The 16889-nt window shown below is 39.8% G+C and overlaps 1 protein-coding gene across 3 annotated transcripts in view; it reads left to right on the top strand.

The window, feature by feature from the left end:
- The window catches only part of ryk (receptor like tyrosine kinase), a 40287-nt gene extending 25988 nt beyond the window's left edge, over positions 1-14299 (top strand). For all 3 annotated transcript variants that reach the window (XM_051376827.1, XM_051376826.1, XM_051376824.1), the window contains 7 exons: positions 5500-5586; positions 6541-6610; positions 7313-7445; positions 9705-9814; positions 9945-10104; positions 11417-11553; positions 13038-14299. In XM_051376827.1, coding sequence (XP_051232787.1) covers positions 5500-5586; positions 6541-6610; positions 7313-7445; positions 9705-9814; positions 9945-10104; positions 11417-11553; positions 13038-13149 — 809 coding nt within the window. In that variant the 3' untranslated portion in view covers positions 13150-14299. The remainder of the gene's footprint in view (positions 1-5499; positions 5587-6540; positions 6611-7312; positions 7446-9704; positions 9815-9944; positions 10105-11416; positions 11554-13037) is intronic.
- Positions 14300-16889: the final 2590 nt, after the last annotated feature.

Genomic DNA, 16889 nt, shown 5'->3' with positions numbered 1-16889 from the left:
GTGGTCGGAAGACTAGAAAGGAACTATGCAAGTACAGGTCCATTTACTATTTACCATTTAGTAGTCGATACCAATACCAGTGAAATTCTATGATTCTCAATACCTAATTCAATGCCAGCCTGTCAATATTAGCCTACTGAACCTGAATCAATTTTTTTTACCTCCCGTTTTAATGTCTTTGTCATCATCTGTGATGTGAAAAGGTCAGATTTCCACACAGTTTGTGCGTCCTGCTCCTAGTTAACTTTTAAAATCAGTCATCATTACGTATAAGTCTCCACCCTTTCACCCAAACCAAGCAAAGTGTATCCAACACATGAGAACAGGTTTAGAGTTCATATGTGTGGCTGTACAGTGCTGTGAAAAAGTATTTGCCCCCTTCCTGATTTCTTATTTATTTGCATATTTCTCACTCTTAAATGTTTCAGATCATCAAACCAATTTTAATATTGGACAAAGATAACCTGAGTAAATACAAAATGCACTTTTTAAATGATGATTTCATTTATTAAGGGAAAAAAGTTATCCAAACCTACCTGGCCGTATGTGAAAAAGTAATTGCCCCCCATTTTTAAATCATGAATTAACTGTGATTAACCAAATTTTTTGGAAAGCTGAGTTCAATTTCACTAGCCACAACCAGGCCTGATTACTGCCAGACATGTTGAATCAAGAAATCACTTAAATAGAACCTGTTTGACAAAGTGAAGTAGGCTAAAAGATCTCAAAAAGCAACGCATCATGCCGCGATGTAAAGAAATTCAAGAGCAGATGAGAAACACAATCATTGACATAGTCTGGAAAGGGTTACAAAGCCATTTCTAAGGTTTTGGGACTCCAGCGAACCACGATGAGAGCAGTTATCCACAAATGGAGAAAACTTGGAACAGTGGTGAACCTTCCCAAGTGTAGCCGGCCTACCAAAATGACTCCAAGAGTGCATCGACGACTCATCCAGGAGGTCACAAAAGAACCCAGGAGAACATCTAAAGAACTGCAGGCCTCACTTGCCTCAGTTAAGGTCAGCGTTCCTGATTCAACAATAAGAAAGAGACTGGGCAAAAATGGCATCCATGGGAGAGTGCCAAGGCGAAAACCACTGCTGACCAAACAGAACACAAAAACATCTCGATGAGCCCCAAGACTTTTAGGAAAATATTCTGGACTGACGAGACAAAATCTGAACTTTTTGGAAGATGTGCATCCCGTTACATCTGGCGTAAAACTAATGCAACATTTCATAAAACATACAACAAATCATACCAACAGTTAAACATGGTGGTGGTATTGTGATGGTCTGGGGCTGCTTTGCTGCTTCAGGACCTCGAAGTTCAAGCACACTTGGGTTATGCAGCAGGACAATGATCCGAAACACACCAGCAGGTCCACCTCTGAATGGCTTAAAAAAATCAAAATGAAGGTTTTGGAGTGGCCCAGTTAAAATCTGGACTTAAATCCGATTGAGATGCTGTGACATGACCTTAAACAGGCTGGTCATGCTCGAAAACCCTCCAATGTGGCTCAATTACAACAACTGCAAAGAAGAGTTAGCAAAAATTCCTCCGTAGCGATGTGAAATGACTCATTGCAAGTTATCTCAAACGCTTGATTGCAGTTGATACTGCCGAGGGTGGCACAACCTGTTTTTTGGGTTTAGTGGGCAGTTACTTTTTCAAATAGGGCCACGTAGGTTTGGATAGCTTTTTTCACTTAAAAATAAAATCATCATTTAAAAACTGCATTTTGTATTTACTCGGGTTACCTTTGTCTGATATTAAAATTAGTTTGATGATCTGAAACATTTAAGTGTGACAAATATGCAAAAAAATAAGAAATCAGAAAGGGGGCAAATACCTTTTCACAGCACTGTATATGATTCCCCTGTCAGGTCTGAAAGAATTGCATCCCCAGTACCTACGTTACTGTAGAAAAACAAGTACCACCACCTTTGAATTTTGCCATTGACTTGGTACTGAATATCGATTCTCGTGGGGGCAGCACAATATGGTAATATGGTACATATTGTGATTATTTTGACAGATATTGCTATTGCAATACACAGTTATGTGTGAATCAGTATTTAAAAATTCTAATGGAATTGAATTTTCACAAAAAACTATTAAAATCATGAATGATGTGATATTTTTGGAGGTCTGTATCAAACAAACGTGTTTTCTTCAATCTGGAGAACAAGATTTGTAAATCAGGGCATCTCTGTTGCACTACTAGTACTACTAACGCAATTTTATCACACATTTGACCTTTTATCAAAGCATTACAGCTCGTGCAATTTGCATATTGCACTATATATATTTGCACATATTGCGATTTCGATAATATTTAGATTAATTGTGCAGCCCTAGTTTTCGTGACATCCCTAATTTCACAATGTCACTCAAACTTATATTTTGCTGTTATAGCTCACACCTTACAGTGTACAATTTTACTTTCAGGAGTTTGGTTGATATGAGCCTCAATTGTAACTTTTATAATGTTTAATAATGGAGGCATACAGGTGTACATACACCTAAACTGCATTCATAGCACTTTCCTCAGACCACCTCTGCTGGTGGTGAGGGATACCTTTGATCACATTAACAACAAAATGCTGGTGTAATCAGACAATCTGTTTTAGTGCTGCCCCCCACTAAAGATTTTCCCTGTCGACTAGTAGTTGTTAGATAAAGCCAATAATCGACTAGTTGTCACACATTTATGATAATAATTTTATTATTAAAATATATAGATTTTAAGAGCTGCCTATAAAATGATAATGTAAAAAGCGGTAATGATTGTGAATGTGTCAGAAGAATATCCCCCAAGAGTCCTATTTGTGTTTGGAGCCACTGTAAATCACCTGCCCTATGTTGGTCCACTGTGGTACAGTCAGTAATATGACCACTAACTAACTAGTGGAAGCAGCTAGTACAGTTAGCATATGCAACAGTACACTGGTAAGTGACTCCCTGTGTTAAAAGAGAAAAGGTCCATGTTGCAAATATCGAAATATTTCTGTTATCGCGACATCCCCTCTTGTGATTGTTTTTTGTTTTTCTGCGGCTATACGACTGATGAAAAGACCATCAACTAAGACTCTTTACAGCAGCTAACGATTAAGATGAGTATTAGGGGCAGTTCTAATCTGTTTCTAGGACACAAATGCCTCAGAATTTAAGATTTCTAACCCTAACCCTTCCACTAGCATCTGTGAACAGCTGTGATTAGTAACTAGCGAGGTTACCACTTTGGAAACCGGTGCAAGAACAATGCAAAAGTGGCTGCATAATATTGTTGAGTCTGATATCTCTTGTGTGGAATTTTTGTAGAATCTAGATCCTGATGTACTGAGACTGCAAAAACATTTGATTTCTGTTTATTTTCAGTAGTTTAATGGATGCATTTCCATATGTATTTTTGTCTCTGTTTCTGTCTATTTGTCATGAAGGAGACCTGACCTATGAGCACTAATGCTGTTTTTGTCTTGCAGTGCATGCCTTATCAGATCAGTGTCAGTGAAAACTTGCTATGAACCTAAAGTAGCAAAAGTTCAGATTTGATGAGGCATATTACATATTGACAGAAGGCCTCAGAAACTCAAAATACTAAATCTCTTTCTTTGGCTTTGTATCAAAAGCAAACACAACTATTTGTGCTTCAGTTTGGCTCAATCAGTCTTTCTTGCGCTGGATGCTGGAGAGGATTCAGCATTGTCATGGAGTGATGGAACTGAACAAGACTGTACTTCACTTTCTGGAGATTTGCCCACACTGAGGTTTAGTGTGAATGATGTAATAGTTACCCAAGGGTGTCTACAACACAATGGAAGAGAAAAGTATGGGTGTTCTGTTTTTAAATGCCACATAAAGGCCGCTGATAGTTTATGTTTCTGTCTAGAAATTGAATCAGAACATCGGTAGTACTCTCTGTTCAAATTATTTTTAGCCTACTGTAAAACGTTCCTGTTTACAGTACAAAAGCTGTAACAGAACACCTCAATCCCAAATCATCAACATGACTCTAAGGATGGCAATGCCCTAAGCTGGACAATACATATATTTCAGAAGCATTATTTGTTACGATCAATCAATCAATCAGTCAATCAGTCAATCAAATGCTCTGGAAAAAAGCCTGACATCTGTGGCCATCGCAGACCTGTAATAAGCCCAGCCAGGGCTACCTGTCTACCTGCACGCACTCTGCCCGTGCACTCATTGTGCATGAAAGTGTGTTTTAGGGGAGTGGCTTTGGAGTGAGACCTGAAGGCAGGAGGGGGGTTCTTGGTTGGAAACTTTCACAATCTTGCTAGTTTCTCCAACACTACCTACCTTTTAGCTGTAAGTTATTTAGGCCTCTATCAAGAAAAATATCTAATTTCCGTGTCAAATACAATCTCCCTGTGACCTCTGAACAGCTTTTTAATACAATAAAGTTTCTCATCTGAAGATTATTGATTTGCTAATTGGTTGGCAGGCTGCTGTATCTTTATCTTGCTATGGATGGGACTAGCTTTTATAGTGTTTAAAGGTTATTTGTAAGGGTGGGGTGTCTGTAAGTGGACAGTTGTTGAGGCTTTACCATGTTGCTTGCTTCACTTTGCCTTGTGCAACTTGAGTTTTTTTTTTATTTTTTATCAAAGCTGCTATCTAGATGTAAATATTGATACTAGGTAATGCAAAGTAGGCGAAAGGTTCAAAGTACTATAACCATATTACCACGATGCTCCAGAGCCATCTGCACCACTTCTTTGCAGCCACTGGCAAAATCTATACTTATCTATCTTACTTCCTGACTTGACTTGGATAGCTTGGCCAGTGCAGTCAGGGCCAGATCCACATATATCCATTCCTGCATACAAAATAACAGCAAATGTAAAATAAATATTAAACCCATGAGTCTATGAAGTGACAAATACAAGACATACAAGGCCATTCTCAGAGGTGGTTGAGTTGGATTCTGTTTTTTTGGAACTAGCAGGTCCAGACAGGCTTGATGGAGAAGGTAAAGGTGGGAGGGAGACAGTTACACACTAATGCTGTTGTTATGCTTCGTCTCCTGTCCTGTTGAAACACAAGGCACTGTTAGCCTTAGGGCTCAGTTTTTTTTTCTCAGTTTATGTTGATGGTTTATCTTCTTAAATGGCATTTTACCTTAGTAAAGTCCTGGAGCAATGGAGTGACAGTTTAGACAAAAGGGCTGATGAACGCTCTCACTTTGCCTCTCCACGTCGTACGTATTTCTGAATCGTTGAAGTGTTGAAAGGTCCTCTGAGATCCAGTGAATCTCTCTTGGATTGGCTCTTGTCTCACTGACGAGAGCCAAAACTGCCTAATCCCATTAAGAGACAAAGCATTTTAAGCAGAAGCCTGTCCATCTCTCTCCACTGATCAGCCAGGCATGACAGCCTGTGAGTGAGGTGACATTTGGATCTTTGCATGTGATGCCTCTGGCTGTATCCCTCCTGCCCTTTTTCTCAAATAAAAACCTGTTTGTCTTTGATAGGCACGTTTGGCCGCATTTTCCACGGCGTGCTGCTGGATGAAAAGGACCCCAGTAAGGAAAAGCAAGTCTTTGTGAAGACGGTGAAAGGTATGCACTCCATCCTGGCTATAATACACAGTTCAATGCACAGCTGTCATAGAAATGAAAATATTCTCAGGTCAAGTGTGTTTTCCCATCCCATATATCAATGTGTAACTCACTGTCAGTTTTCCAAGAAGTGTTCTGGTTGGTAAAGAGAACACTGCAATGCTCAATGAATGTCATTAGACCGAAATATGATCGTAATGCCAAAGACGTAAGGCGAATGACGATGGTCGTTGGTCTGAAACACAGCTGAACGGCTCAGTTGACAGCATACATGTTTTGATTTCTTTTTCTTTAGTGAGAACTGGTGTTGACACCTGTAGATTGTTAACCAAAACTGTCTATCAGAAATAGTAGGTGCTATTCTAATCTCTTTAGCAGATTGCCATGGTTTCAATCCAGTAAACAGGCACACAAATTTGACTGTTAATGAATTATATGTCCTACTCAGGGTTTGCATGCCATTGAAAGGACTCTTTTATGTGGGACTGTCAGGTTCTTTGTTAGCGGCATGTGTCAGCTTTGTCTGCCAGTTGCCTTCTGACCTCTCCATTCTCTCATGTTTACTCAGGGAGGGGTGGATACCACTCGGTGAACAATATCCTCATGCCACTCTTGGCGTTGTTAAAGTCTTTACTTCCTCCTCGTGTACTTTTTTGGGAAGGGAACAATACTGCTTTCCATAAGTGTCAGATGATGGCAAAGCTGCACACACAGATTAAAAACTGGACCTCAGTGAGCTTGGCACAAGTTAGTTTTCCTCTGAAGTTTCCCACTACAAGTGACTGTTGGCAGAGGAATCTGTGCAGGGAAACCAATAAAAATCCAACTCTACATGGGGTCTGAGAGTACAGAAATTATATCATTAACTTTTCAACTTTTTTACTGCACAGGTCACTCTAGTTCTGCCAGATTGCTATATTTCAATGAGATTTTGTGTCTGATAAAATTGTTCAGATCACGCGTCTGAGGTGCAGGTGACCATGATGTTGACTGAAAGTTGCAAGCTTCGTGGACTTCATCATAGGTGAGTGGCAGCAGTGGTATTCATTTAGATTAGAAAATGTAAGAAAAAAGAAAAAAAATACCACAAAACCCCAACGTGGTTAGGTACGTACTACATATATTGGTTTCTTTATTATTTCTGTTGTTCACTTTTGCCACAGATTCCATTCTTACATTAGCAGTAAACATTCTGGCTTACTCTAACCCAACAATGTATTCTGTCAAAGCACTTCCTGTGGTCGTCTTTAGAAGGCTCGGTTTCAACGCTGACGAAAGAACACCACACTTTTACACTGTAAAGTAGACTGCGGGGGCGGAACCAAACATGTTTTCTGATATGTTTTCTCAATGTAACACTCACGAATGGGACTTGAGCTTGTTCTGGTGTGGCTTTTATAATATAATATATACATTTATTTTGCAAATGAATGGTCTCATCTTGATTGTGGGTGTCACGGTCTGAATGCATTGAATTTTGTTTGAAATTACAGTAGCATTCATTTCAGTTTAAGTTTTACTGTAATGGAAAAGATTGTCATCATATGGGCCCACCGCTTCCCCTTTCTTCTTAATGAGATCAGTAAGTAAGTTTAGCTGACACTTCCTCTTCCATAGTTTGGCAATAGTTTAGATGACCCATTGCTAACATGTACTTTGATGTACAGAAGAGATGCTGTATTATACAACCTTCCCATCCTCAGCTGGTCTTTCTTTCCACCTTCAGAAATCTGTTGCCCATAAGCCATGTGTGTACGGAAGACGGTGAGAAGCCCATGGTGCTTTTGCCTTTCATGGCTTGGGGGAATCTCAAGCTGTTCCTGCGGCAGTGTAAGCTAGCTGAGGCTAACAACCCACAGGTGAGAATTCAACTTTGCATACATTTGGTGGAGTCAAAAACACAACAAAGAGAAAGAAAAATGCCTCAATGGAAGTCATGTGTGACATTGGATAGAGACATTTATTAAGCTATTAAAATAAATCCCCCAAATTGAAAGAAAAGTCAGATTTTATCCTAGAGTCAAACCTGAAAGAACGTTTTGTGTGTTTGCAGCAAACACCCAAGTAACACCTTCCAGTAACTACTGTTTACACTGTTATTAGGAGGACTGTTGATATAGTCATGCAGCCGATGCTCAGGGCAGAGATTTTTTATTCACTATGTAAAGACAATCAGGCTTTTGTACAGGTTAACCCCAGGGAGTCTTTGATGTGCTTGGCAAAAGCCACAGCACAGATCCAACCAATCAATCAGCCCCAAAATACAGATATAGCAAACACTTTGCTATCACAAGATGAAGCTTGCCATCCATTTGAATTCATCAAAACTGCTTTGTAAAGTTTTAGGTAACAAACACATCAGCACCTCCGTTCTCAGCAATCTCATTATGTAGTTTTGGCAGTTGTAGGAGACAAAGACATAGTCATTAAGTTGTGCTGTTGCAATAAACATTGAGCTATAAATCAGAAACAAATCAGTACAGGGGAGATGAGGCTCTCGGGAAAGCACTGAGGGAGCACAGTACTACAGTGTGGCATTCCTTCTGAAGCTTAACATCTGGTTTGGAAGGTAGAACAGTGAGTGGAAAAAAAGTGTTGACCTTTTCCATAGTTGTCATATTTCCCCTAACAACCAACTGTTGAAGATACTCTGCATGGTTGATACAGAGAGTGGTACCAGCTACACACATCTTGGTTTTGCTTGAGTTGTTGACTTTAAATGTTCTTATCACTGTTCACTGGCTGCCAAGACTTTGTTTTTCTGCGTTGTGGGATTAATTCATTTAGGTTGTACTACACTGTCCACTGTCAGATAAGATTAAACGGTCCAAACATTTCCGCTCTGTGTGTCTGAGCCAAGAACTGTGCAGATAACGGAATCGAATACAAAAACATACAAATATACACATTAATATATGGTACTGTCACTTGGGTACTTCTCTTACAAGTCAAGGTTGTCTTTTTAAGCTATACAGGATGTTTATATAGCCTACATTAGAGGAGTTGCCTCACTTTTATCACTTAGGGGTCTTTTCTCTGCGGAGTGTAAGGCCTTTCTCAGACACACCTGCTGGCCAAGCCATTGTCTACAAGCCCTTCAGGAGCTCCAAGCACAAAACAAACAACTTTCTTTAATGTCAGGCTCTGGCTCAAACCGCATGTCGTTCAGATTGCTTTCATTTTGTTGCATAAACAGTTATTCAGCAATGTTAATAATGTAATTTTACACTTTAACACTATTGTAGCTTTGACCTAAATGCTAACATCAGCATGCTAACATGCTCACAATGACAATGCTAACATGCTGATGTTAAGTAGGTATGTTTACCATCTTAGTTTATTGTGTTAGGAAGAAAAAAAGTTTTGCATGCTAACATTTGCTAATTAGCACTGAACACAAAGTACCTGATTATGGCACTAGATGAGACCAAAGTTACTACAGCTCATCCTGAGGGGAACGAGAACAACAGTTGCTGAGACATTTCACTCAAAACCAAAATCCTGAACCTCATAGCGCTGCTAGAGGAAATATCAGGAGGTCACCAAACTCCTGAGGGATTCATCGTCATGGCATAAGGGACATTTGTGCCAAAGTCATGGCAATCCATCTAATAGTTGTTAAGATATTTCACCAAAACCCAAAACGCTGATGTCTGGTGGTGCGAGAGGACCAACATTGCTATCCCTACAGCCTTTCACAAGCATGGATAGAATATAAGTGTTCTGTAGTTGTTTCCAGCATTCAGATAATTATGTATGTTTGAAAAGTTTTTTTCTGAAAGTGTTTTCTAAAGCCCCAGTGTGAGTTTAGACAAATATTGTTCTTCTGTTGACTCACCTTACATTGGCATTTAAAGACTGAAATAGTCTTCAAACTCCCATCTTTGACCCATGGTTTATTCAAAGGAAATAAGAACAATTTGACACAAACATAGTAAAATCATGTTAGCTGTGGTCTCCTGTCCCCACTCTCTCCCTTTTTGTGTTTTTCCTGTCTCTGCTTCTCAACTGCACATTGTCTCTCTCTCTCTCTCTCTCTCTCTCTCTCTCTCTCTCTCTCTCTCTCTCTCTCTCTCTCTCTCTCTCTCTCTCTCTCTCTCTCTCTCATTTCCTTTCAGGCGATCTCTCAACAAGACTTGGTTTATATGGCCATCCAGATTGCATGTGGAATGAGCTACCTGTCTCGCAGGGAGGTCATACACAAAGACCTCGCCGCCAGGAACTGCGTGTAAGTGTCCCTGACCCAGCTCAGCTTTTTGTCCTCACTTCTTCCCTGTAGCGTTCAGGTGATTTGATTTGGAATGTAATCACTAAAATATAAAGAGGCTGACTTTTCTCTCTTGACCCCCCTCTGACAGCATTGACGACAACATGCAGGTGAAGATCACAGACAATGCCCTTGCCCGAGACCTGTTTCCCATGGATTACCACTGTCTGGGGGATAATGAGAACCGGCCAGTCCGCTGGATGGCCCTGGAAAGCTTGCTCAACAACGACTTCTCCAGTGCAAGTGATGTTGTAAGAACTGCAGACATACAGATTTACTTCTTGCAGCTCAACCATGAAACCCTATAAATAACCTTCCCTTTCTCTCAAGGGTTTACTAAAAAGACAAACCATGATACAGAGAAGGTGATGCAGGAAATGGCACAAGTTGTATCCAAGCCATTCTTAGATGCTGGTCAAGGTGTCAGAGGGAAGGGAGGAGCAGTGTTTTTAGCACCGTGTGTCTCTAGCTCTTCCCTTTTTCCTGTCTCAGGATAGCACAGCAGGCGTGGCGGAGACAGTCAGGAAGCTCAACAGATCCTTAGAGACACCACTCAGACACCAGCCAGACATGCCCCCACCTCTCCACATTCTTCTTATGTTCACGTCACTTCATGGCAGTCACTCCCCTCCCCTAACACATTAACAGTTAACAGAGGCCTGGCATTACCATCCAACTAAGCTTTTGGGGTAGTCCACACAAGTACGTAGAGCTGTGTAGCATCATCAGAGCATGACACATGCTGCTCTTACGCACATGAATACTCCATACCCTTATGTCAGTGGTTACGCACATTGGATACCAAGCTGGACAGGATGAGAAAGTGACTATGGACATGTTAAGGCCTTGTTGGGAAGGTTGGCAGTGAACTGGGCACTGATGAACAGGGTGACTTACTGTATATCGCGTTTTTCCTCTGAGAAGCCCGCCCTGTGTCTTTAATCATTCCCTTCACTTCCTTTAAAGGCCCATTAAAGGTTATGACATAATAACAACACAAAAGAAACTTCTCTGTTCATGAGTCACTGTCAGGTTGATTAGTTTTCGATAAGGATTAGCGTGACTCCCAGTGCAGTGCAGGGTCAACCCCTACTGTAAGCACTTTTTACCAGTGACCTTAGATATGGGTTAATAATAAAATCAGCGTGAATAGGGAAATGCTTCGTTTCCTTGTCCCGTCCTGTGAGGTCAGAGTGAATGGCCAGTACAACAACACATACAGGGTGGGCCCTCGCTGACACGGGAGCTCAAAATGCTCAGTCTCCCTAAACGGCCACCCTACTGTTTACTTTCTGTCTCTGAACAAGAACTTGCAGCAATGATGTATATTCCAAATAAAAGTATCAACATCATTTCCTCGTATTGTTCCTGTGGAACATTTTGTATTTGAATGCAAGCGGGCATCGCAGGCTTTCCGCACTCTGGATAGAAATGGTGGTTATGTTTATCCTGTTTGATGACAACACATTAAAGACAACGGCTTGTGTTGATCATGTTTAGAAACTGTTGTAAATGAATGTTCAGTACTGGTCTCACTGTTCATCACATGTTGTGTCTTCACAGTGGGCCTTCGGAGTGACTCTGTGGGAACTGATGACACTGGGTCAGACCCCCTATGTGGACATCGACCCTTTTGAGATGTCAGCCTACCTGAAGGATGGGTACAGAATAGCACAACCAATCAACTGCCCAGATGAACTGTACGTTGATTTACAAAGCACGCGCACACACACACACACACACACACAAATATGATCTCTACATTTTCAGATTCTGGTGGTAAGAAGCAATTATAAATTAATTTGAAAACAAAGGGTGAAGACATTCCTGTACCCTGAGAAATTCTGATGAAAATGTTATAGTCACTCTCAGGACATCAGAACGTTTGTATTTCTGCTTATCTTTATTGTTATCAATAAACACATAATGTAAGTTTTTAGACCTCTGCAGTAAAGGATGTGTGTGTATGTTCAGCTTCAGCCAACATTGTTATTGCTGATTTTTACTAAACAAACTGTTGGTGACACATGGTTTGTGTATTATGGGAGCTGGATCAAATTGAAAAGTTGAGCAGCTACCACTGTAGTTGTTGTGAAGCTTATCAACATCCTGCAAATTTCGAGGAGGAGTAGCCTGTGCCCACAGGCGTAATTTTCCCACCAAGGCATTATTATTTACAGGCTGTTTCCTCAATTTCAAGTTTGAAGTGAGGCTGCTGTCACCTTTTCACTGCTGGATAATAACTGGGTTTTTCCTGGCTCAGAGCAGGGTTATAGTGGTGGACCACCCAGGTGGATTAGTATGTGATGCATGATGCAATCAGTGAGCATTTAAGTTTTGTGTGGTACTGTCAAAATCAAGAAAGATGTTACAGCCTTACCTTTTATGAAGAAATTATTATTGGTGAATTATTGAATTATTGTTATTAGGTATCAATTGTTTTATGCTGATGATACGCGTCTATATACGTCCCAGTAAAGTTAAAAACCCTACTAGCGCAGTCAGCCAATCTTATTTTGATTATTTAAGGGATATTGCTGAAATCTGTCCATTTCTGAGCTTCAAAGAAACCAAATCCATCATATATGCTTTCATGTCCTTATGAAAGGCACAGCTCAGAAAACACTTCAGACTGCTAATAGAATGAGAAACAAAGAGAGCGTATTATTGCCCTTTTAATGTTTTCCCTTTAGTTAGTATTTTATTACACTACTATTTCTAGGAGCTACAGCTATCAATACAATTCGACTTTATGGAATCACCATAATACACTAAAAAAGTTTGTGCTTTGACAGCTTAATAATGTTCCCTTTGAACTGACCAAAAAATGCTTGCCCTGGAAAACCCGTGAGAAGTGTTAAATATCCACAAAGATCAGGGAATAATTACATGAAATCTGTTAAATAACCGAACAGGGTTTCCTTCTAAATACAATAGGTGGTGAGGTGATGGTTTCCTTTTTTTAGAGGTTGCAAAATAAAACAATTAAGAGCATACATTGATTATATCTCCCTTATTTATATCAGTGCTGTACAGGCAGCTCCTGTATGTGGAACGCAACCCCTGAGTTTTGGTCACCTTCCTTCTCTCTCCCACTGCATCCTGTCACGCACAAAACACCCAACATTGTCCTGAAACTGCTCGTAGACAGACATTTGATTTGACTCGTCTTTTTTTCTTGCAGGTTTGCAGTGATGGCTTGTTGCTGGGCCCTGGACCCAGAGGAGAGGCCCAAGTTTCAGCAGCTCGTTCAGTGCCTCACAGAGTTCCACGCAGCATTGGGCGCTTACGTGTGAAAACAAGCTGCTTCTTCTTCTTCTTCTTCTTCTTCTTTTTTTCTCCCCAAGAAAAGCAACACTAAAAGCTGGTGGACACTATTCATAAGGAATACATGTATGAAAATGTGCCTTATCAGATGAAAGAGCAGACTTAAGCCTGACGATTTTATTTTGTACAGTTCTTTTGGAGTTTTTATATAGTTGAATTACCCTTTTACAGCATAGCAAAGTAAAAGGATTCTTTGTTCAATATTGTTTCATATGCTTTGAAAGCGTCTAGCGATGGCATTTATGGTGCTCTGCCCTTGCCAAGAGGACAGAAACGGTGGAAGGATGTCCTCATCTGTACAGCACGTCAACATTTACAGACATTTTTGTGCCATCGGACAATTTTTTTTAAGGAAGAATTGAAGCCTCTGGTTTTAAAGACAGTATTTTCTACAGTTTTGTAACTTAGTGAAACAGTGAAAATTGTAGATGTGTTGTGGACTCTACAGCAGAAATATTTAGGTACCAAAGTAGACTTAAGGGCTTCATTTGTATGTTACCATACTCTCCAACATGCTGCTTCACTCTGCTACAGTAAGCTCCAGCTGGGTACGAGAGGCCTCTTGGAAACCAGATCTGTGTTTCTTGCGAAGATTTCTGAGACCTTTAAGAACGGTACACTGTTTCCTCTGGATGACACTAAAGATTGTGCCACAGATGAGTTTTCTTTTCTTCGTGGATCAGACGTATAGATGCCACAGCTCATTTAAGATCAGCACCACAAAGCTACTTATTTGAACTTTTAAACAACATCCGGAGTGAATTTTGGACACTATTATTATTTGAATGCCACCACCTTCTTTCTCTTTTGTACATTTTATTTCCACTATCACAACCTCCAAACAGAATTATCATTATGTTTCTATTTTATAAGCTTGATTGTTCTGCGTCAGAACACAGCCCTTCACAGGATTCTTGGACTGATTTTTTATTTTAATTTTTTTTGCGAGTAACTAGAACACTAATAATCACTGTGAACACACAAAACTGCCTACCAGCTTGGTCTAATTTTATTCTCACCTTTAACATCTTTGTGATGGTCACTGCATGTTGAATTAAGGTTGTAAACTGCTTCCCGAATTCCTATCCACAAATTAAATGGGATCTTTTAAATGTAGAATGGCTGCTTTGTTTATATTTTTAACATCAAAAGCACGTGGTGTATCAGTATAGCTCCTTTGCTGTGCACTTAAAACAATATCTGCTCTCATTGTTTCAGGGAGAACGCCTGACACCACATTAATGTTTGTTTTGTACCACAAAAGCCACAGTTGAAGCCAGGTGTTTTGGTACAAGGATGTTTTTCTGTTTAGCCTTGAAAGCTTCAAACCACAGTGATGCCTTTGCTGTTCAGCCATGCCAACCGTCCACTTGTTGATAGAAAAAACATCCAAAAGAGTAAAGCTTAACTATTAATACTCAAGTATCTGTATTCCCAAATATGCGTCCTTGTGTACGTACTAGAAGAAAACTGTTATGGGTTACTACTTTTCTTAGTTCCCTTGTTTTTTTCAGGTTTCTTTGTTTTGCCTCTTTAGCTTAAGCCTGAAGTTGATGTCACATGAACACTGCACTTCTTCATGATGTTGTAATGGAAAATTATATAAAATCAAATTTGTGCAGAATCCTTAAATCCCTTTCATTATAAGTCCTCATCCAGTTCGATTTGTTCAAATTAACACCAGAAATGTTGAAAGACAGAAATGTTCAATATTTATTTTACTTTGTGTGGGCATAAACGTCAACCTGATTATTTAACTAAATACTGTTTTATGGTGTTTCACTGACAAATGTTGACAATGTCACTGCTTTTAATTCTTCAACTTTATGTGTTTGTCATTTCTGGTAGTGCATATTTCGTTAAATCACAAGCTGAACATAAGTGACGTGAAGTCAGGTTGAGATATTACCACAACTACGGCAGCGTTTGAAGACAACATCATTTCCAAATATCATCAGTCATTGTCAGCTTGCAGTTAGTCACTGTCAGGGAACCTGTGTCAATTCTGCACACTTGTTCCCTTTCCACACTAACAGCATAACAATAGAACGCAATGCAACGCAGCCGCAAGACATGTTGAGTAAGTGACATTCTCATTACCAGACTCTTATGTCACAATACTGTAGGGTTTACTGACTTAAATGGACAAGTTTCCAAAGTAAAACCCAGAACTTCACCAGGTTTGAGGGGGTTTCTGGGTATTGTTCAGCAAATGAATTCAGTTCAACCTGCTGCATGAAACAGGCCCCTGTTCCTACTTGCAGCCACATATAAAACAAGATGGATTCCAGCCTGGATTCAGCTCCACGACTCCCTTCAGATCTGCTTTTATTATCATTCAGTTTCCTTATTTAATAGTATCAAATAGTGACATAACTCTGAAAGGGACCTCTCTTGTTCTTACCTTTGAGTGATGGAATCCGTGTCGTTGTACTATACTTGAACACACACTTGTAAATCTGAATATTGTCTTACCAAAGATCAACTCTCATGCCTATGTTGCTTAGCAACACATTTATTTGACCAATGAACTGGTTTTGAATTATATTGAGGGGTAATTAATCAATGGACAAGGCTTTCTGTGAAACCCATATCGACACTGTATTATAGTTCCATGCACAGTATATCATATCAGATTCACAGTGCGTTATAAGAGCTGCTATAATCCTTTGTATCGCATTAGGAGGTCTCATAACAGAAGTTAATCACATTCATAATCACTTTATTTATTCTAAAGGTATTTTAGTGTATCAAGGTGATATCTGACAATGACTTATAATACATTCATGACAGTTAAATGTGTGTCTGCTTCAGATACCGTTCAGTTAACATATAACGGATATTGTTCAGACTGTGCTACAACCAACGCCTGTGACCAATGTCAAACACTCAGTGGAAACAGAAGTCTTGTTGAAGGAACTGAGAGGAAATAGGCCACTGGTTGAACCAGACCGAGCTGCACAATATCTCATCATATCATATATGAGATCAGCAAACACAAAAAGTAGTGTGTGAATTATTGAGGTTTCGTTACCTGCTTCCTGACTAACTCTGCTCAATTTAATGGCTTTTCATATTGTGAATGTGATACCCCTTCAGCTTTTAACTGCATCGTAAAACATGAACAGCACAAAGTCTATGTACTGCCAGTACAGTACTGGTATACATGAATGGCACTTATGGATATCAAACCTAACATCCTAACTTTACTGGAGGCAGAACAAAGGGGGCTAATAAGCGATGGACTCTTGGTGTTAGAGATTAACAAGCAAACAGGGCTGTAACCGGCTCCCCTTGAGTACACTGAACTCATGTATTTGTTCTGGGAATTTGTGGGTGTTTGCAACCTGGTGGGGAATTCGGTCCATATATGGTGTACTACAATTTAAAAGCCTTCATGGGGGGTATTTAATAGGCATTTTTTAATATTAATTAAATTACTGATTGCTGAATTCGATTTAGCTGCTTCAGTTTTAGGGTCATTGTATTGTGCATGTCGGGACACTTTAACAGAAGTTATTGGTATTGTTACAGTAACACCTGTACCAATAACTATCTAACTATCTATCTATCTATTGACACGTTACAACACAGGTTAAACTTTTAGCAGTATTTCTGAAAGTTTATTTTTGTCGATTTGCTCATTTTCCTTCACATTCAATAATAAGTTTACAAAAAAGAGCTCCTCTTGTCGCCTGGAATAACTGTA

Source organism: Dicentrarchus labrax, unplaced genomic scaffold, assembly GCF_905237075.1.
Source record: "Dicentrarchus labrax unplaced genomic scaffold, dlabrax2021, whole genome shotgun sequence".
In the NCBI taxonomy this organism is placed as follows: domain Eukaryota; kingdom Metazoa; phylum Chordata; class Actinopteri; family Moronidae; genus Dicentrarchus; species Dicentrarchus labrax.
This window is presented reverse-complemented; position numbering and strand designations above follow the sequence as displayed.